At 39.3% G+C, this 23,264-nt stretch overlaps 1 protein-coding gene across 1 annotated transcript in view; it reads left to right on the top strand.

The window, feature by feature from the left end:
- CASK (calcium/calmodulin dependent serine protein kinase) overlaps positions 1-23,264 on the top strand; it is a gene marked incomplete in the record, with an annotated part of 361,613 nt that overhangs the window by 118,303 nt on the left and 220,046 nt on the right. Inside the window, 1 exon segment of the mRNA XM_045164543.1 lies at positions 20,427-20,532. Coding sequence (XP_045020478.1) covers positions 20,427-20,532 — 106 coding nt within the window.

Genomic DNA, 23,264 nt, shown 5'->3' with positions numbered 1-23,264 from the left:
TCTAAAAAAAAGATAGCTATATTTGTTCCTCATCTTTAATGTATTTGTGTACTATAGCAAGCAGCACTTTTTCCTTGTAGTAGTCTTTATTTTGTTTAATTTTTAAATATTCAAAATTTCACCCATCTTGTCTCTACTATGTCTCCTGGTAGTGGCCGTTTAGTTGCTAAGTCGTGTCCAACTCTTTTGCGACCCCATGGACCACAGCCTCCATGCTCCTCTGTCCGTGGGATTTTTCAGGCAAGAATACTGGAGTGGGTTACCATTTCCTCCAGGGGATCTTCCTGACCCAGTGATTGAACCCGTGTCTCTTGTGTCTCCTGCATTGCAGGCAAATTCTTTACCCAAATATAGGTTTTAAACATTAAATCATACTACTTTTAAAATCATTTATTTATTTTTCATTGAAGGATAATTGCTTTACAGTATTGCATTGGTTTCTAACAAACATCAACATGAATCAGCCATAGGTTTACCCACGTCCCCATATAGGTTTTAAACATTAAATCACACTACTTATAATAACAGCAAAAGGCAATTGCTGTCCTAATTCATTCCAGCACTTCCAGCTTATTATCTAAGGCAACCACTGTAAGCAATTGTTGCTATTTCTTTTGTAACAACATCTGCTTATATTTCTTTTTCTTGACTTTATAGTTTCAGATGTTATCAGTTATTGACTTACTATTATGAAAGATGTGTTAATAGCTCTCTTATGTTGCTCCCTCCTGTGCTTCCTCCCTTGCCTTCCCCCATGTTTAGGACATTATTCATATTTAAGGCATTAATTATATTTCTTGTGCAATTTGTTATACCCTGGGTAAGCTGTTGACTTATTTCTATCATTACTTAATTTCTATGTATTATAGCTAATTCATCCCTAGAGTATCCCACTGAATGATATATAACTTTTTTTTTTTACATTTAGCCCCATCAGATAATTTATCACATTTTTTTTGGCAACAAAGAACTCCTTCCCCGAGTCCTTCATCTGTTTCACTGGTTGCAGTCTTGGCCTTTGGACTTTCCTCATGGGAATTATCTTCACCCTTTATCTGTGCTGTTTCCATGTTTCTTGTTCCCTGGATCTCCTATATTATTTTTCAGTTTTCATCTTCATTTTGGTTGAGTATGTTCTTCAGTGACTTCTGGAGGAAAGGTATATTTTTTGAGATATCTGAAAATGTCTTTATTCAGCAATTTGATAGTTTGGGTGAATGTAGAATTCTACATTGGAATGTAGAATTCTACATCTACTCTCTTAGAATTTTGAGGAAGTATATCATATGGATAAAAGCTTATACTATGCAGTCAGACAGCTTGGGTTCATATCATGTTTATCAGATGTGTAGCTTAGGAACCATGTCTCTTAACCTCCCTGTGCCTGTTTCCGCATCTAAAAATCGGGCATAATAACCTTACCTACCTTTAGATTTATTGAGAAGAGTAGGTAAGCAACAAAAATAAAGCACTTAGAATAGTACCTGGCCCTTTTTCTCTTTCTCTGAAAACTCTAATGATATTTTCTTTAGTATCCTGAAATACCACTATGCTGGGCTTTAGTGTCAGCCTTTTTGAAAGTCATTGTGTTTGGTTCTTAGAAACCTTTTTAAATCTGGAAACTGGTTCTTCAGAGAAATTTTTTTGTATTATCTCTTAAATAAGTTCCTTCTCTCCAGTTTCTTCTTCAGTTTTGGAGTTGCTATTATTCAAATAATATGAGAGTCAGGGCTCATAGGATTGATCTTTATCTCTAACCTTTTCTTCTCTATTTCTCTTTGTTTTGTTTTGTTCTACTTTGAGATGTTTATTCAACTTGATCTTCTAGCCCTTCTATTTGAATCTCCTGTTTTTGCTCTCATTTTCTATTTTTAAGAACTAATTTTGTACCCCTGAATGTTCCTCTTTTAAATTATTAGTATTATATAGTTTCATATTCTTGTTTCATAGATTTCATATCATTCTTATTTATCTCAAAATAGTACATTTTTTGAAATTTTATTTACTTTATTTATCTTGGTAATGGTTTCCTCAGAAATATTTTCTTCCCATTTGTTTGTTAGTCTCTTACCTTTTAGAGGCTTTCCTCAAATGTCTGATGATCCTTGGCTCTTCTTTTATTTTTAAGAAAGAAGTTTTAACCAGTTGCCTGGAAACTCTATGTACATGAGTAACTTAATTACAAGTGATCTAACAAGGACTGAACCATTTTTCAAGAGCCCTATGGATGTCAGTATCTGTAGGTCTTTTGTTCTTAAGCAGGTTGGCTTAACAGAGAACAATCTTTCAATCTTGTATCTTGGGCTAGGGCTGTGTGTACAGAATGGGGAGGTATTCATTTCTAAGCCTGATTGCAGTAGTTCCAGGAGCCACGTTGGGGAAGGAGGTAAGGGTCTTTATTTTAACATGCTTATTTATTTAACACATAGACTTTACAGTTAGTCCTCCTATTGAGATACAACACTTCATTTTGATGTGAACTGAGTCTGGTGTCTCAACTCTCCAAAGAGTAAGACAGGAATAATTTGCTTTGTTGAGGATGTCTAGGGTCAAACTACTCCTGTAAAGGTTCAGCCAATCCTTCTGTTGTCTGCTCCTCTGTAGACTCCTGGCTTCAAAGATACATGGTGCTTCCTTTTCCTAAACTTTTGGGGAGCATTTTGGTAGACTTTGGAGCTTATTTCTTACTCTCTTGCCTCGTATAAGCTTGGTGTGTTAGTTCAGGTTCTACAAAAAGCATATGCCAAGAACGGATTGGATATGCAAGAAATTAATTGGAAAACTACCTGTAAGTGAAAAAGGGGAGGGAGCCTAAGGAAACTGAGAGAACCATCACAGGTTATGCAGGTCTGAGTCCTTTGGAGGAGAAAGAGCAGGAAAAATCTTAGACTAAGGTGCCATTTCCAGAAAGTTTTGGAGAAGCCTGTTGGGAGTCCTTGAGCCAATATGGGCCTTCAGAGTCCCATAGGTAAATGAGCCTGCCTTAGTAGTCCTGCTGCTTTCCAGTCATGACTGAGAGTAACCTGTGAGACGCATGGTGGTGATGGGAACACAGTGATGGATTCATAGTGCCTTGCCTGGGATTCTCAGTCAGTCACAATCCCTGGAGTAAGAGATTGAGAGTCACATCTTAATGGTGGCCACATTGGGATTTCAGCTTTCTCTGATCTGCTAACTATATCCGTTTACTTTCTACCATCTAAGATTTTGTTTACTCAACTAGTGTGCTGTTGCCTCCTCTCTTGTTGTTTTTATCTTTGTGTGTCATGTCTTTTTTAATGTGTTTATTGAAATATTAATTGGGCTTCAGGGGGTAAAAGAGAAATGCATCCTGTTAGACCACCATGTTTCAGTGGAATTAAGGGTTTATTTATTCATACAGTGGAATTATGATTCCCTAAATAATTTTATGCATTCATTTATTATACTGTATGAATGTTTGATTACCGTCTCCTACAATATAGCCCTCTGTGGTCACATCATGATCACCATTTGAAACTTTCTGGGAGCAATGAGAGCTAAGGGTAAAGACATAAACAGCGGCCCATTCACTATGGTTTTCATTCTTCATTGTTCAGAAGAATTGTGGGAGAGGAGAGTGAGGGTGGTGCTTATTTTAAAGCACTGATTGGTTTTGGGCCTCCTCCCTCAGTGAGTCCAATCTAGTAGGTATGGGATGTGGGCCAGGAACCTCTTCTTAAAATAAATACTGTGATGATTCTGAAAAGCTCTAAATGGGCCAAGCTACATCTGAGGGGAATGGAGTTTGAGTGTGGGGTAGGGGACTGGTAGTCAGGTATGACTGAATTTTAGTTTTAGGAAAAACTTTGACTATAATATAAGGATGAGATTTGCAGTAATCTGGGCAAGATAAATGATGACCTCAACTAACTTCCAAGTGGCAGTTGAAATGGACACAGAGAAACAGGTTCATGAAATCTTAAAGAATAGAATCAGATAACTTGGTTAGTATTTGAGTATCTTCTACCTAGGAGGTTTGTTTTCCCCGATTTATTTATTCAATCTTTTTATCAGTATATTTTTCAGGTCTCTTTTTCTCTTCTCTCTTTATGGTATTCCCACTATACATATATTAGTGTATTAATGGTGTCTAATATTTCTCTGATGCTCTGTTCATTTTTTCTTCATTCTTTTCTCTTCCATATTTTTCAGATTTCATAATCTCTATCAATAATCTGTCTTGAAGTTTGTGTTTTTTTCTGCCAGCTCAAATCTACTTTTGAACCTCTCGTAAATATTTCATTTTGGTTATTGTACTTTTAACAGCAGAGTATAAATTTTGTTCTTTTTAAAATAATTTCTCTTTACTGATATTCTCTATTTGATAAGACATTGTTGTAACACCTTTTAAAAATTCTTTAAATGTGAATTTCATTTAGTTCTATGAATGTATTTATAGTAGCCAGTTTGAGGGTTTTTTGATAAGTCCAACATCTGGACCTCCTTAAGGCAGTTTCTGTTTTCTGCTTTTAAAAAAACATGTACAAGTATCATTCTTTCCTGTAAAAATGTACAAGGATAGAGCCTTCCTGTCTTGTGTGTGTCTCAACTTTTTGTTATGGTAGATCTGGATACAAACAGCCCTCCTGTACTCCAGGACTTGTTCTTGTTTGCTTGTTTGTTTAGTGGCTTGTTGGTTCAGTGCAACCTCTGGTAGGTCTCTTCAGAGGGAGTAGCCTTGAGAATGTGCACAGCTTTCCTGACTATTAGGAATGACTCTGGCTTTAACTGGGCTCCTTCGACCCGCTCATCCCCTGATCTCCCATTAAGATGATCTACCTCTGTTGGCATCATACTGTACTAATTGTTAGTGATTGCTCTATTGTTTTTGACAATGCCTTGTGGTATAACTTACTCCATATTCTGATCTAGTTAAAGTTGAGCCCCTTGTCAGGGGAAGGATTTACTAGCCTATGAGGCTTGCTATACCCTCCCCTGGGCAGAATCTCTTCTATGGAACAAGAGTGTGGTGGAAAAGGAAACTCCTCTTCACTGGCTACTCTACGCAGATCTTCCCTATGGAGCAAGCTGTATTTGGGGAGGGGGGGTTACGAGGAGAGGAGGGGAGCTCCCTTCTGGCTGCTACTACCACTCCATAGGGATCTTCCACATCAGAGCCAGGGAGGATGATATCTGCCATTGTTCACCAGATGCTAACTGTCTTGGACAAGTTCTTTGGCCTAGAAAGTTGAAGGAGATTACAGCTGCCACTGGGCTGCCAAGCCCACCTCTGTGGCTCTCCAGCAGTGCAGGAAAGAGGGACTGACTACTCTTTACCAGCTGCCCCACCCGGATAAATCTGGATTTAGCTGGACTTCGGAGTGGCAACTAGGCGCTGCCATCCAGCTTCTACCAGCCACTCAAGATAGCCTTCCACAGCATGGAACCATGGAAAGTGGGATATGCTGATGTTCACCAGCTGCGAGATCCACCCTAAACAGCTTTTCTACCTCATGGAGCTGATCTGCACACAGCTGCTGAGCCCCTTTGAACAGGTCCTCCTCAGGCAGAACTAAGGGGACACAGGTTCAGTCCCAGTCCTGAATGCCACAGCCTCCCATTCTTCTTACCGAGTTTCTGTAGATGTTATTGAATAACTGCTTCTCAATTTGTTGTAAGTCTTTTGATCAATCTCCAGAGACTTTGAATGATTGTTAATTTTAGCCTGCTTCATATTCATCTCTCTATGGGAGAGGTTTCCTTGTACTCACAGCCATTCTGGAAGCCCTACCTAGTCGTATTTTTAATGATTCTGCACCTTACAGCAGTCTGGGTTTTCAAAGATATAATCAGGTGGCTTGGATAGACTAAACTGAGAATTTTTTGAAAGATAGTAGGATTTTATTACTGAACTTTGCTCTGATTTAACTTTAATCAAGACTTTATATTTCAGCTTCTATATTCCTAGCTAAGTCTCTTCAATCGTGTCTGAGTCTCTGTGACCGCATGGACTGTAGCCCACCAGGCTCCTCTGTCCATGGATTCTCCAGACAAGAATACTGGAGTGGGTTTCCATGTCCTTCAGGGGATCTTCCCAACCCAGGGATTGAACTCACATCTGTTAAGTCTCCATTGTAGGTGGGTTCCTTACGACTAGCCCCACCTGGGAAGTCCCTACAAAGAGCTTATTTATAACTTGCATCTGTGAGTGAGTGACTTAATTGCTCTCTGCCTCAGATTCCTCATGTATAAAGTGAGTATCATCTACTTCTTAGGGTTGTTGTGAGGGTTAAATGAGTCCACACATTTTCTGAGACTGACTCCAAAAATGTTGGATAATGGTTATTGCTTTTAGACATGTCAAAGGCAAATAACCATCTCATCTGTGTATTATATTATCAAGAGCAATAATATTATTGTCTGTAGCCAGAGATCTTGGTGATATTATTTGCCTAACTAGCTATAATATGATCTTTAGTGTCCTCTAGTGGAAGAAAATTAGATGTGCTCTTTTCATATACTTCTTTTGGAATTATGTGATCACTTAACCTAATAAAGAAGGATGAGCACCAAAGAATTATGTTTTTGAACTATGGTGTTGGAGAAGACTCTTAAGACTTCTTGGACTGCAAGGAGATCAAACCAGTCAATCCTAAATGAATTCAATCCTCAATATTCATTGGAAGGACTGATGCTGAAACGGAAGCTCCAATACTTTGGCCACCTTAAGACTGACTCATTAGAAAAGACCCTGATGTTGGAAAAGATTGAGGGCATAAAGAGAAGGGGGCGACAGAGGATGAGATGGTTGCATGGCATCACTGACTCAATGGACATGAGTTTGAACAAGCTCCGGGAGTTGATAATGGACAGGGAAGCCTGGCGTGCTGCAGTCCATGGGGTCGCAAAGAGATGGACATGGCTGAGCAACCAACACTTTCATTTTCTTTCTTCATTCTTTCAAGAGAAGACTTTTTTTGGCCATGTGATTTATAATATTAAATAATACAGGGCATACACTCTGCAGTGACATAGAAATGTTAGGCAGATGTTACTTTTGCTTTAAGCCAGTGCACTCAGTAGCACCTTGAAGTTTTTCATTTTAAGTTATAATACAATATACAAAATAACCTTAGCAGACAATTATCTTCACACAGATGGCATTTTGGGGCCATTCTCTGAAAATGCTTTAATCAGTGTATATGTGCTACCTGGACTAGATTGTCTGAAATTTTGGAGATTTTTAGAGTTCTCTTCCAGTAGAGTATAGAGTGACGGAAAGATTGAGAATCAGAGACCTGAATTCATTTTCTATTGTGCTATGAACTAGCTGTGTGACTTCAGTACCTCATTTCCCTTAGGAGTAAAATGTGAGGATGAAGAGGAGCGTGTGATGATGGCTCCCTTACTGTCCCATTTCCAACACTCTCTGATTTAATGATACACACACACATACAATTTGATGTGAGAGAGAGAAGACATAATAGACATTGGTTGAGTGAGGTATGTGTGCTTGGTGCTGCCTTCCAGCAGTGTTAGCCGGAATATAACTCACCAGCACTAGCACAGTTTGGGAAAGACTGAAATACTGAGTTGTGTATGGGAGAGCTGTTGTGAGATCACAGCAGGGTGTGCCTACCTCAGCTGAGGAGACTGTTTTGCGGTAAAGTGTGAGTAGAATTTGAATGGATATGAGTTGGTGTTTTTCAACAGAGAAGGAAGCACACAGAGCATCAAACAGAGGGAGCAGCATTTTCAAGAGCACAAAGAGCATGGGGGATAGAGTAGGTGTTGCAGTAGCTGTGGGTAGTTCACAGTAGGAGTCAGGGAGGATAATGGGAGAAGTTAGAAATGAATGTAATATGTGTGACATCATCCCCCCAACCCCAAAATTGAAAGAAAAAGTAAACCTAAATTACTTGACTAAGAAGCAGAAGGGGTGTGTGTGTGTGTGTGTGTGTGTGTGGACTGTAGCCCTCCAGGCTCCTCTCTCCATGAGATTCTTCAGACAAGAATACTGGAGTGGGTTGCCATTCCCTTCTCCAGGGGATCTTCCTGACCCAGGGATGAAACCTAGGTCTTCTGCTTGGCAGGCAAATTCTTTACTACTGAGCCACCTGGGAAACCCAAGAAATAAGAGAACTGGGTTCTTCCGGTTATGTTGCTAAATAGCTTTGTGCACCCCAGTTAAGTTGTTTGACTTAAAAATCATTTTGGAAAGGCTTCCCACGTGGAGCTGAGGAATTATAACATCTTGGTAGATAGGATGGACAGCCATGAAGGTTTTTGAAGTGATATAATACTTGTTTTAGAATAAAAAACGATGATGACAATTTAATGAGTAGAGTGAAAAGAAGGAACTGGAGGCAGAGAAACCCATTAGAAGATCTTTGCTGTGATCCAGACAAGAATCCATGAGGGCTGAAACTAGGCTAAGTGCAGGAAGGGGCAGATTGTTTTGACAGGTGTTACAGAAATTGAATGGACAGGTTTTGGCAGCTGCATATGGAAGTGGGAGAAAAGTAGTAGTTGGTGTGAGGATGACTCTAAGGACTGTCTAGAAGAGTAATGGTGCCAGTAGTCAGTGGGCCACACATACACAGCTATGTGGATTCTGTTTTGCTTTTTTTAAAAACCAGTGTCCTCATTATTAGACACTTCAACTGTACCTGCTTTTTACTACCCACCCCACCCCCCACACACACACACACACAAATAATTCTTTGGTCAACTTCAGATTTGGTTCCTTATGAACTGTTTTAAGTGGTTTCCCAAAAAAATGTAGATGAAAAACCTACTCAAAATAAGAGTAGGTTTAGAACTATGTAGCAGTGTGTTTCAGTTATTGGATGTTCGTGTTGCCAACTTCTTGTCATCAAACTTGGTTTGACTGACATTTAGTAAAGGTAAGAGAGAATTATTTCCACCAAAAATGGTCAAAGGGAAAGGAAACAACTTACGGTGCACATGCTCTGTGCCATGCCCCATGGCAAGCACTTTCACAGTCACCCAGGGCTAACTACAACCAGGATGGGAGCTATTCTCTTAGTCTTTTCATTTTATAGATGATGAAACCAACGTTCAGGGTTATAACATCTTCTAAGTGATGGAAAGTAAGTAAGTAAGTGTTAGTTGCTCAGTCGTGTACAACTCTTTGCAACCCCGTGGGTTTGTAGCCTGCCCGGCTCCTCTGTCCATGGGATTCTCCAGGCAAGAATACTGGAGTGAGTAGCCATTCCCTTCTCCAGGATATCTTCCTGACCCAGGGATCAAACCTGGGTCTTCCACATCACAGTCAGATTCTTTACCATCTCAGCCACCAAGATTTAAACACAGGCCTTTTGACTACAAATCTGTTGCTCTATTATATCATAACTGCCTCCAAGCAGAAGAATGTTAGCATTTGAAAGGATAAGTGCCAGATCTGAGGAAATAGGTGACCAACCATCCCAGTTTACCTGGGACTGAGGGCAGGTTCTTGGGACACAGAACTTTCAGTGCTACAACTAGAAAGCACTGGGCAAACTAGGACACATTGGCACCCTTTCTGGAAAAGTCACTTATATGAAATAAGCCATTATCTAGAATGGCCTGATGGAGAAGGCAATGGCACCCCACTCCAGTACTCTTGCCTGGAAAATCCCATGGGCGGAGGAGCCTGGTGGGCTGCAGTCCATGGGGTCGTGAAGAGTTGGACACGACTGAACGACTTCACTTTCACTTTTCACTTTCATGCACTGGAGAAGGCAATGGCACCCCACTCCAGTACTCTTGCCTGGAAAATCCCATGGATGGAGGAGCCTGGTAGGCTTCAGTCCACGGGGTCTCTAAGAATCGGACACGACTGAGTGACTTCCCTTTCACTTTTCACTTTCATGCATTGGAGAAGGAAATGGCACCCCACTCCAGTACTCTTGCCTGGAAAATCCCATGCACGGAGGAGCCTAGTAGGCTGCAGTCCACGGGGTCTGAGCGACTTCCCTTTCACTTTTCACTTTCATGCGTTGGAGAAGGAAATGGCAACCCACTCCGGTGTTCTTGCCTGGAGAATCCCAGGGACGGGGGAGCCTGGTGGGCTGCCGTCTTACAGATTCGCACAGAGTTGGACGCGACTGAAGCAACTTAGTAGCAGCAGCAGCAGAATGACCTGAATAAGGTATTATTTGTATTTGTTTCCCATGTTACTAAGACATGAATTAGACTTGTGTGTGCTCAGTTGCGTCCAATGTTTTGCTGTCCCATGGACTATATAGCCTGCTAGGCTCCTCTGTCCATGGGGATTCTCCAGGCAAGAATACTGGAGTGGGTTGCTATGCCTTCCTCCAGGGGGTCTTCCTGACCCAGGGATCAAACCCCAATCTCTTGGATCTCCTGCATTGGCAGATGGGTTCTTTACCACTACACCACCTAGGTCACAAGTGAACAGGGATTAAGGCCCTACCTAACTTCCTTTCCTTGTTTTCACCAGCTCTGCCTTGCTGGGATTGCACTAAACTGTATGAGAATCAGATGCCAGAAGCCTCTGCTTCTCTCTCAACTTTGAAGGAAACTTATGTTTTACCCATTCCAAGTCTGATGAAATGGCAAAGGAGCTATAGAGAAAAAAGTCAAGAAAAAAGACTGGTTGACTATAAATGTGCATTCTTTAAAGAGTAAGGAAATACATATTCTGACATTCAACCCACAACAAACAGGCAAACCCCTGAGCATAAAGTATACTTATTTATGTGTTAAACATTATACTCTAATAAGTAAACAATTTATATTATTTTGATATCAAGATAGGAAACGAGAAATTGGACCACATGGAATGTCCCCAAGAGAACGTTCTGTAATTTTTCATAAAAAGAAGAAAAACACTTTATGATAGCTTCATGCATTTCACACAGCAAAGTGTTAGGTTTGGGGTAGAAGCTAAAATAATACAACATGAAAGTGTTAGTCACTCAGTCGTGTCCACCTGTTTGTGACCTCATGGCCTATCCATGGGATTCTCTAGGCAAGAATACTGGAGTGGGTTGCCATTCCCTTCTCCAGGGGATCTTCTCAACCCAGGGATTGAACCCAGGCCTCCTGCATTGCAGGCAGATTCTTTACCATCTGAGCTACCAGGGAAGCTTTAAAATAATATAAGGTATATGCTTATTTTTTTTAATCTAAGTAGTGATTGTCCTCAAATTGTGCTCATTATGCAGGTGTACAAGGAGGCACTAGTTTCTGTAGCTTTCCAGTCTCGATAGTGCTTTTGTGACCTCCTTGAGATGGGTTAGATGATTATCTTATTCTTTGTTGCTGTTGTTCAGTCTGTAAGTCCTGTCCAACTCTTCACCACCCCATAGACTACAGCACACCAGGCTTCCCTGTCCTCCCAGAGTTTGCTCAAACTCATGCCCTTGAACATCAGTATCTAGATCAATCCCTTGCGCTTTTTCCTTCTTTTTCTACAAAATCTTTATCACTATAGCAGATGTAGAAAATGGCTTCTGGCCCCAAATAAGTTAAAAAATTGCCGATGTAGAGAGCGGCCACGTTTTCAGATACCTAAGTGTGCTGCCTCCTGGTTTTGTGGAGAGGATTAAATGAAGATAGTTTATTCTAAGGGCAAAGCAGTGTACTGTTTACTTAAAATTTTATTAAAACAAGGAGAAATATGGCCTTTTCAGAATTCCTTGTTTCCCTAGTCCCGAGTTCCACTCTGTACAAAAACTATCTTCTCCTCTCTGCCACAGTAGCTGCTGTCCTTGATTCTACTACTGTTCTTTGAAGCTGTTTCATTAGTTTTTGCAAAATAAAGATAACAAGATGAACTATTTAAGTTATACATGCCTCTTAGCCATTTGCAACTATCTATAGAAGTCTGGATTTGGGCTGTAGACCAACAAAACAAAGATTTAATTTTGGCAGTTGTGGCTGTGAGTCTGCGGGGTTATGCATAATCTCCTATTTCAAGCTGCTGTTTATCAAAATAATTAGCTAGTTGTTTTTCTTGATCCTTTTCAAAATAAGTGCCATTCATTGTTACTTATTTTTTCACTAATAAGTTTTCTTTTTCCCTATCATGAGATTTGTTGACAGAAGTAACCAACTGCTGGATACAGGAAACTCATGTTATTTTTAAAAATTATGATAGTTATTCCACTATGCCATGGAGAATTTCGGCCTCAGTCATTCTTTTCTTTGTGTATTAGACACTGTCGATTGCTTTCTGGGGAGAATTTTGCTCCTGGTGGCAGTATTTCCTGGGCTTGCCCCATCGTGGAAGAAAGAGGTGTAGCAGGAGTGGGTCATGAGGCAACATCTCCTACCACATATCCCTGTTGAACTCAGCTGGAAGTAAATAAAAATAGAACATAATACACATATCTCCCACTTTTAAAAAATTTACTTCATAGCACTTTGCTTTTACAAAAGACCTACATTAGTATCAGTTTTCACTAACTGAAAAAAAAAAATCTGAAGATAAGTTTTGCTTTTATGAAAAAAAGTAACTGCATCGTCCTTTTATGCCATTTTGGCTTATAGGAGGTTTCATAGAAACACTCTACTTTCAGATAATGGGGGAAGATGATATAGATGGCATAATTAGGAAAATGTAAAATACAAGGTATGCGAACATTTTTTTACTTGATGCTTATTAGTTGAATTCCTGTCTTATTGCAATAACACTTTTCTTTTTCAAACTTTATTGAATAAAACTTTATGCAGAAAAAAATGAATCCATCTAAGTGTACAGTCCAAAGAGTTCTAATATGTATATATGATGACTTTAAATATAGTACACTTTGTCATCCCACAAAGTTCCTTTAGCTCCTAACATATTTTTCAAGACCTTAATATTGAAAAGTAATTGAAGCATAAACTGATATTTCTCCAATTTTCTTTCATAAAGGAGTACCATTTTGAAATAGATGTCTGAGTTTTTTTTTTCCCCCTTAAGTCTTTATTGAGTTTGTTACAGTATTGCGTCTGTTTTATGTTTCGGTTTTTTGGCCCCAAGGCATGTGGTATCTTAGCTCCCCAACTAGGGACCAAACCCGCACCCCCTGCATTGGACGGAGAACTTTTTAGCCACTGGACTGCCAGGGAAGTCCCCAGTGTCTGGGTTTTATAATAGTAAAATGCCCCAATCTTTCTCTCTTTTTTTAAAGCTTTTTTGGTTTACATTTTCCCCAAATAAAAAGCAGCAGAGGAATTGTACCTTCTAGAGATGTTCAGAACATTATATTTCTACTTTTATCATGTGTAAAATATGATTGTAATAATGGTCATTCATATATTTGAGAAAAACTCTAATGCTGAAACTTTATGTTGTTTGGATTTCAGTCACCTCTGCTTTTTTCCTTTATCCATGTAACTAACATCTTTCTATTTTTATTAGTTCAAAACAGATCCTTACCAAATTCATGGTTGAGTAACTCCTTAAATAGATGATTCAGAGTTACATTTGAACCTAATGTTGGCTCTATATATAGATAGTTTTAAGCACATGCTCTTCTTTCAGAACATTTGAACACCTCAGAAGATAAATATTATAAAGATCATTGAACTGATCACCTGTATCTTTATTAATATCCAATTAACAAGCTAAATGAATTATAGTTTTTCAATACTGATTAAGAATGACCTGGAGTTGTTTTAAATGCAAGTCCCTAGAAATAAATGATACTTATCAAACTCATCCTAATGAAGAATGAGAAGGGAGACAAGTAGTTCTTACACTAATTGGCTTTATTATAATTTGCTGCTGATAGTTGTTGATAATACCTCAAATATAGTGTTGAATTTAGTTTAAATTTGGTATTCAACTGGCCAGGATGCTTTAATATATTTATTACACTTTCAGAACTCAAAATTCTTTGGGAAATATATTACTAAAATCATTAATTTGTAAATGCTTAACATAGTTAAGGGGCTTCCCTGGTGGCTCAGTGGTAAAGTATCCACCTGCCAATGCAAGAGGCACAGGTTTGATCTTTGGGTCAGGAAAAGCCCTTGGAAAAGGAAATGGCAACCCACTCCAGTATTCTTGCCTGGGAAATCCCATGGACAGAGGAGCCTGGCAGGCTACAGTGCATGGGGTTGCAAAGACTCGGACACAACTTAGCGACTAAACAACAGTGTAGTTGATATTGATTTCTAACTGATGTATTTGCCTATTTAAGAACAAATTTTGCACTAGTCAAACATTCTCAATTAATGGTATGCTGCTGCTTTTCTTCATGCACCTAACAGGTGAGATATTAGGCTGTAAGATTGTATTAAATGGGCAAGAATTCAAAGAAATTACAAGCTGCTTGCATTTCTCATTGTATGTGAAAAAAGATAATAAAATCTGCTAGTAAAATGTGTAGAAGATCAAAGAAATAATGAGTTTCCCCTTAACTCAGATTGGTGTGGGGGCCTGTCTAGGCCTCTGGTCATCCTCTAGTTGAGAAGGTCAATTTTCTTGATTTATAGGAAGATGGCCTCATTAAAGCCAGCCTGACCTATATTATTGCCAAAGGCAGCTGGGATCTTTAGTCTTCAAACTGGTTATTAGATAAAGGTGGAGCTCAGCAGCAGCAGTTAACTTGGCTGCTATAATCTTTCCAAGATTCTGCTTGGATCCCTTTCTTAAAATACCACATGATCATTAATTTCAGCTGGCCAAGGAAAAAATGTTGAGTCAATAATGACTTTCATTTAGTTATTTTGTTATTAATATTGATTCAAACGAACACATTAATCCTTGTCCTAATTATTTTATGGCTAGATTAGAACATTCTTTATGTGCAGTTGGAGCCTGGGTCAGCTCTGAATTTTAACTATTGAATTTCTAACACAACCTGGAAATTCTTTGAAAACAAGTGAGAATACTTATGTATTTGTCAGTTAAAAATCAGTGTCTAATTTCTGATCATCACTGGTGATAGTGCAGCTGAAATAAACTGGTTCTGTAGCAGTCTTGATAGTTGATCACCCATGTCAGTGTTACAACTGTTATATGATTGGATCTTGAGGGAACATATAAAAACTAGGTAGCTGCAGGAGCCATTGTGGTATGATATGGAGAGCACTGGACTTCAGTTATTAGCTCTGCTTCCTCTACTCACTACTTCTGTGATCTCAGCAACCTAAGTATCTCACTGCACAGTCTTTTCCTCTGTAAAGTGAAACTAGACATATTTACCTCACAGGGTTATTATAACTATTAAATGAGGAATTATGGAGGAACATTTAAAAATTCCAGATACCACACTGGATGGTCTAAGATCACTCAATAAATTTTGAAGTGTCCACAGGGCTGCTATTCAGTAGATGTTGACTACCCTTTGAGTGTTTCGTAGATTAAACAAGATAAAATAATTAAAAGCTACTAAACAAGTAAAGATTGAAGGCAGAAAGAGAAGGGGATGACAGAGGATGAGATGGTTGGATGGCATCGCCAACTCGATGGACATGAGTTTGAGCAAATTCCAGGAGTTGGTGATGGACAGGGAAGCCTGGCATGCTGCAGTCCATGGGGCTGAAAAGAGTCGGACATGACTGAGCAACTGAACTGAACTGAAACCAGAAAAGGGTTTGATTAACAATAGTGAAGAAATTCCAGATTTAGTCATTAAGTGATGGATTTGGGTTACTAAAAGCTGTCGTTTCCTTCTGTGGAAGTGCTTTTTAAAAACACATCTGTTTGGAAATAGACTTACAGACATAGAAGACAAATTTATGGTTACTAAAGGGGATAACAGGGTGCAGGGGGAAGAGATAAATTAAGCACTTGGGATTAGCAGATACACACTACTATATATAAAATAGATAACAGGACCAACTGTATAGCACAGGGAACTATATTCAGTATGTTGTAATAGCTTATAATAGAAAAGAATCTGAAAAAGAAATATATATATATACACACACACACATACATATATGTATAACTGAATCGCTTTGCTGTATGACTCTAACATAACATAAATTAACTATACTTCAATTTTTTTTTTTAATGTATTTAAGTTAGGTTCTTTTTGGAATGACTGAATGACTTTACAAATGGCTATGTAAGATATGCAGACGAACTCACAGTTGAGAGAGGACAAGAATTAAATCAAGTCAATCTATCCAGAGGTGCACCATTCCAGTTTGTTAGCCACTAGCCACATGCAGCTATTGAGCACTTGAAATGTGACTGTTCCTAATTGCGATGTCCTATAAGAATAAAACACACTGGATCTTAAAGACTTAGTACACAAAGAGAATGTAACATATTTCATTAATACTTTTTAATGTGACTATATGTTGCAATAATAATACTTTGGATATATTGGATTGCATAGACTATGTTAAATTTCACCTTCTTCTTTTTAATGTGGCCACTGAAAAAATCTTAATTGTGTGTGAAGTTTGCATTGTATTTCTTTTGGATGATGCTAAACTAAAACCTTACTAAACGATTCTGAGAAAGCTGACTCTTAAATTTGACCTTTAAAGCTCAGACATTGAGAATGAGATCGCCACTCCAGTGCTAAGAATGTCAGAGAGCATTCCTTTGTTCAGTCACATTGGTAAATACCCGACTTATTTTTGACCCATGGTCAAATTAGCTTGCTGTAGAGTCGTGGGGCTCCGAAAGCAGCATCTGACTTTTAAAAGGTAGTATGAAAAATTTTCCTTTTCCAACAACAACTAATAGTATTATAAAAATTAGTGCTACATACTTTTCAGGAAAATTCTTCTTAAACCACCTGAAACAGGTTTCCTAAGTAACTCTCCCTTATTTGAGGGGCAGACTGAAAAGTAGACCCCAGAGGACATAGTTGTGCTACTGTTATTGGATAGCCTGAACTTATTATGCCATATAGTGGGTTGATTCAGTTTAAGTGTGTTTCTCCAGTTTTGGTCAGAATATCAAATATCACTTTCCATATTACTAATGGTCCCCTTTAAAAGAAAATAAATTGATAAAAATATAGGCACATAATTAAATATAGGGACACTAAACATAGAAGTAGATTCTTCCTTAAATCTTTAAAAATTTCCCTGCAAAATGAAAAACTACAAGGCAGAGTGGAGGAGTTCCCAGTCACTAAAGATAAAGTAGATCTTCAAAACACCATGGTAACCCTGGGTCAGGTCATTCAAAGGAATGTTCTAAGCTAGTATCTCTGAGCAGTCAGATAATTACAATTTCAAATCATATTATTATCACCTACTTTCAAATTCCTTCCTACTCTACTTCATGAGCTGATTTGTAGGAAAATACTCTTTTTAGTTTGCTATATGCAAGGAATTAATAGCAGTTAGTCTTTAATTCACACTCACATCTAAACACATATTTTGAGCTTAACTTCTTGGAATCTATAGCTTGAATGCATAGATGGTGCATTTGTGTTTTGTAAACTCTGATTTTTCTTTTCGGGCTATTTAATACATCCATTTAATTGATACTTGAATTATGGAAAACGGTACCTCAGTTATCCTAGATATAAGCCATATTTTGCATCATTGCCCTTATAATTTCAATATGTTTTTATGTTGTTAGTTTTGTGCTGCTCAATCATTGTTTGAATTTTAGTCCCTGAAATGTCAGAAGATAGCGCTAAGTCATGTCCGACTCTTGCGGTCCCATGAACTGTAGCCTGCCAGGCTCCTCTGTCCATAGGATTCTCCAGGCAAGAATACTGGAGTGGGTTGCCATTTCCTTCTCCAGGGGAACTTCCCAACCCAGGAACTGAACCCAGGTCTCCCACATTGCAGGCAGATGCTTTACTGACAGGTCCGGTGACATTTAAAGTGTTTTAATCTTTGAAGGCAGGGTCCCCAGCAAACCTGCCTTTATTTTTGAGGGTGGATTAGAAGAGACTAGACCATAAGCATTTTCAGCCATATACCAAGGAGATGTGTGTGTCAAATGGAGAGGTCTTTAGAGCATCCGTTTCTACTATGATCTTTCAGTATAAAAAATGTGGCACATGTCAAATGCTGAATACGGAGGTTGAAACACGTTGCAGTTACATGAAAGGGGCAACATTTAAAGTAAATGGAAAATAGGAGAAAAGACCCATTTTTGTTGTGGCAAACACTAAATCTCCATTTACTTGACTCTGATGTCAGAGCATTGAATAGAATCAGACTTTGATCAGAATAGAAAGCAATGGAAAGAGAAACTAAGGTGAAAGCAGAAGGTATGAAGAGGGTCACTTCCAATAAAATGAGAAGCTGGAGATAAACATTAAAACCCAGTACTAGAACTCCTAAACTTTTCGTAGAATCAGAAGGCAGAATAATCTTAAAGGGAGAGAAAAAAGTCTGCAGGCATCTGATTTATATTGTCTGGCTTCAGCCTGGTCCTCTAGCGCACTTGTCAAAAGTCTTCCTCATAGTTATGACTCCCTAGCGCAAAAGCCACACCTTATTCACACCTGTCCTCTCCTGGAGATAGAGACCATGTTTCATTTGTATCTCATCTCTTTCTCCACAATGAACACTGAACCACCTTAACCCCTTCAGCCCCACACTGTTGCACTCCACACAGTCCCTTCCCAATCTGTTTTCTCATTAGAATCTTGCCACTGCCCTCTGAAGTTGTAGACCATGCAGGTCCTGCATCATGTCACCATCCACATTTCATTTGCCATAAGGAAAGCATTTGTAAAGGTTAGCAGTCAGCCGGCAATAGTAATGACAGAGGCTGGACCGGCACCGAGTTTTCTGACCCCAGATCCTAAGGGATTTTCATCACTGACACTTACAAACGCAGTGTTCTCTTTAAAACAACAGCAAAAACAGACCAAAAAAAATCAAACTTTCTTTGACCCTGCTATTCCTTTCCTACTACCAGGATCGTGTCTAAACCCAGTCTGGCATTGTGGAAGGACTGACTTTGGAGTTAGGCCAGGGCTCAAAACCAACCCCTTGTAATCGCTATGTGATCCTGAACAGGTTTCAAAGTCTCAGTTTCCTCATCTGTAAAATACTTATCTCGCAGGCTTGTTGGGACATTAAATGACAACAATCATATTGAGTACTTAGACCAGTGAGAGAGGTGATCAGCCTAAATTTGTTATATCATCATTGTCTGCATCCTAAGTTTGAATCTGACCTCTCCACAGAATTTGATCTTACTTAGAACATTTATGGCCTTTTCCTGGTTAAATCTTTCTTACAGCCTTTTCTCAGCCGTCTCTTAAATTTTGTTCTTGTTTAGTTGGTAATTCGTGTCTGACTCTTTGCAACCCCATGGACTGTAGTCTGCCAGGCTCCTCTGTCCATGGGATTTCCCAGGCAAGAATATTGAAGTAGGTTGCCATTTCCTTCTCCAGGGGATCTTCCCAACCTAGGGATCGAACCCACATCTGCAGCCTTGGCAGGCGGCACCAGGGAAACTCCCTTCTCTTACTACTTATGCCTTAATTCCCCCATTTTCTTGACTTTCTTAATATTGTATTATTGATTCCTCCTTTTCTGGTGGCTTCTCTTTTGTCTTCTTTACTGACTTCTTTTCCTTATTTATACCTTCTGTGAATCCTCTAAGGTTCCTTCTGTGGCCATTGCTCTTGTTGCTAAGACTAAGTTGAGTTAACAAATCAGAGAGGACATAATGTTATCTCTCTGCTTTGTGCAGTATATCCTTAACCTTGGTTCTTTTACCTGTCTCCCTTCTACTTCCAAATATAAAAATGTCACATTGGATTTTATTCATCTCCAAGCAGGTGAAACTCCAGCACTGTTAACACAGGAAGGCTTTAATTATCTCGTTCCATGTAGACATGACTAGTGACACTTACGCCCAAACTATTTTTGTATGATGGTGATGATCACAACGATGAGGATATTAACACTTTTATTTTTCAAATAGTATTATGTAACTTACACAGCAGTCTTTCCTGCATTATCTGAATTTGTTTTTCAAAATAACACTGTGAAGATAGTGTCTTGAATTATCCAACACATTTTATAGATGATGTAAAATAAGTTCTAACTTTGATGTTGAGAGTAGTGCCTTTTCTGTTTACCTTTACTGTTTTGTTTTGGTTTTTTGCCTTCTATTCATGTAACTTGCCTGATGTGTGTCTATAAATGCTAGATTTTAGGCTAAGGAATAAACATCATATCCTTAGGCAATTTAGGGAAACCTCAGAAAAAGAAGTAAAATTCAAGACAGCAAATTGAGTTTTTATTAGCTGATCAAGAAAGAGTTATACATTTTGAAACCTGTTTACAAGAGTTTGGGTTAAGTATTTAGTTGTGTTATGTACATTTCTTAATAATAGCTGACTTGTATATTGATTTAAGCTGGCAAAAATATTAAAAAGTTATATTGTCAAAGATGTCAAAGGGCAAAAAGTTAAGCTTTGTTTGAATGGGGGATTTCATCTCTATAGTTAGAGAAGTCTTCATGTTACCATAGATCCCATCCATTCATTCATCATTCACTCGAATTGTCTTTTGAATTCTGCCTAACAAGGTGTTCTGTGTTTGTTTTTCAGATCTAAAGCGGGAAGCCAGTATCTGTCATATGCTGAAACATCCCCACATTGTAGAATTATTGGAGACATATAGCTCAGATGGAATGCTTTACATGGTTTTTGAATTGTGAGTGTGCATTTTATTTTCTTAAGCGTTAGCTTTAGACAGTGTTCATCTTAGATAATGCTGACACTTTTAAAATTTCAAAATAGTTGTGAACACATCTGTTCAGAACGACCTGAAGTAATAAGAATAAAAGGAACCTCTCACTGTAAGGTTCACAGTGGCTAAGGGCATGTTTGGTTACCCTCACATTTTTAGCATACTTTAGAGAAGTAGAAAACGAAGGAGATAGAGTTCAGAAGAATAGGAGGTCCCAAAAGATACGATTCTGACTACAGGAGTCTTAGTGAAAAGGATTGGGTTGAGAGTAGAGGCCTCCATGTCGCAAGCCTCTCTATGGTGGTTAAGTCGCTCAGTCACGTCCAGCTCTTTGCAACCTCATGGACTGTAACCCACCAGGCTCCTCTGTCCATGGGATTCTCTGGGCATTAGAATACTGGACTGGGTTGCCATTTCCTTCTCCAGGGGATCTTCCTGGCCCAGGGTTCGAACCCAGGTCTGCTGCATTGCAAGCAGATTCTTTACCAGCTGAGCCATGAGGGAAGCCCCGAGCAAGCCTCTCTAAGCAACTAAAAACAAGTACTAACAGACTTCCTCTTTTAATGCAGTCACCATATTGGCAAGGAATATTCTGTAGATAACAGTAAGTCTTGATTTGAGGAAGCCACTCAACATGTTTCTCAGAAAAATTTTGTCAGTAAGATGGAGAAATGTGGCCTAAGGGTAGTACAGTTGGGTAGTTTCATAGCTCGTTGGATGATTGTGTCCAAAGAGACTGTATCAAGCCTTATGGGGTGGCATACTATTCAAAATTTTAATCAGTGACTTTGATTAGGGTCTCTCACAAGGTGGTAATCCAGGTATTTTCCAGGGCCAAAGTCATTTTAAGGCTCTGTTGGGGATGGATTTGCTTCCAAGCTCACTCACATGGTTGTTGGAAGCATGCTATCAGACTGAGGGCCTGAGTTTTTCATGAGCTGTTTGTCCAAGGCCTCCCTAGGTTCCTCATCACTGGGTTTCTCCCTAGAGCGGCTCCATGGCAGCTGGCTTCATCTGGGTCAGTCAGCAAGCAAGACCACAAAAGTAGGAAGCAGACAGAAGTCAGTCTTGTAACCTGCTCTCTGAAATCACACACCATCACTTCTGCCATATTCTGTTAGTTAGAAATAACTCACTAGATCCAGTCCAAACCCAACAGGAGAGGATTACACCAGGTTGTGAAGACCTGGAGGTGGTAGCTTTGTCAGAAGCTGCCCTCTCCAGGGGCTAGCTAATCAAGTGAATATCTAGACCAAATTTTAAACTATTTTACAAGGTTGTAGCAAAGGAGGTAAAACAAAGAAGGTGAAATTTAAGACCAATTAATATAAACTCATTCATTCACGTATATAAGTGAAAGATCACTGTGAATTTAGGTGTAACTGCTTATGTGAAAAAGATGTCAGCAGTTTAGTTAGTTGTTGCAACAGCTTTAAAAGCCCTGGATGGAACCTTCGGGTACATTAAGTAGAAGTGTGTGGTGTGCAGAACCAAGCCCCAGCCCCAGTGTGTTATATCAGTATATTGCCCATTCTCCCTAGAGTGTTCCTAATAAGCAAGACACTGGCATGCATTCGGAATGGGATCGCCTGAGTGGGAAAGAGCCTAGAAATTCCATCATAGTGACACAGCCTGCAAAGTTTTTTTTGGCAAACCTGCTAAAAGATGTTTGAAAACTATGTGCTTCCAGACATAGCTTTTAGTTGATTAAAAACTTTTATTGTGAGGATGCAAGTCTTAGTCATTTGCATGTTTTTAAAAATGCGTTCTCTTCAAAACTCTAGCACTATACCTTTATCTCATTCAGTGTATGGAAAATGTCTGCTCTGTGACCTAAATGGCAGAGCTAGCCATCATCGTCAAACTCATCAGCCAGATCAGGCTCACTTTCTCTCAGAAAAACAAATCAGACTTCATTTTTCAAATAAAATTAAAGTATTGATAGACATCACTGTGACAGTCATCTTACTATTGATGTCTAATTCTAAACTAGATATGGCTTTGCCATGAATATATTGTCTGGATGAAATAAGGTGGCTCTCCCTGTCCTTTCCAAAGCAGTTTTGCTCTCACAGATCACAAGCTTTGCATTCCCCAATTGTCTCTTTGAAGTTAGGCAGGTTTTTCAGCCCGGGTAAGTGGTTGGTTTTTCAGATGGGTTCTTCTGAGTGGAAATACAAAAGGAAAATCAGCAGACCACAGGCTTGTTTTCAGACAGACCCAATCATGGCAAATGTAGCTATGACTTCAGTTCAGTTCAGTCCAGTCGTTCAGTCGTGTCCGACTCTTTGCAATCCCATGAATCGCACCACGCCAGGCCTCCCTGTCCATCACCAACTCCTGGAGTTCACTCAAACTCATGTCCATCGAGTCGGTGATGCCATCCAGCCATCTCATCCTCTGTCGTCCCCTTCTCCTCCTGCCCCCAATCCCTCCCAGCATCAGGGTCTTTTCCAATAAGTCAACTCTTCACATGAGGTGGCCAAAGTATTGGAGTTTCAGCTTCAGCATCAGTCCTTCCAATGAACACCCAGGGCTGATCTCCTTCAGAATGGACTGGTTGGATCTCCTTGCAGTCCAAGGGACTCTCAAAAGTCTTCTCCAGCACCACAGTTCAAAAGCATCAATTCTTCAGCTCTCAGCTTTCTTCACAGTCCAACTCTCACATCCATACATGACCACTGGAAAAACCATAG

This window comes from Bubalus bubalis, chromosome X (genome assembly GCF_019923935.1).
Source record: "Bubalus bubalis isolate 160015118507 breed Murrah chromosome X, NDDB_SH_1, whole genome shotgun sequence".
In the NCBI taxonomy this organism is placed as follows: domain Eukaryota; kingdom Metazoa; phylum Chordata; class Mammalia; order Artiodactyla; family Bovidae; genus Bubalus; species Bubalus bubalis.
The sequence above is the reverse complement of the archived record's forward strand: the minus strand, read 5'-3'. Positions and strand labels throughout refer to the sequence as shown.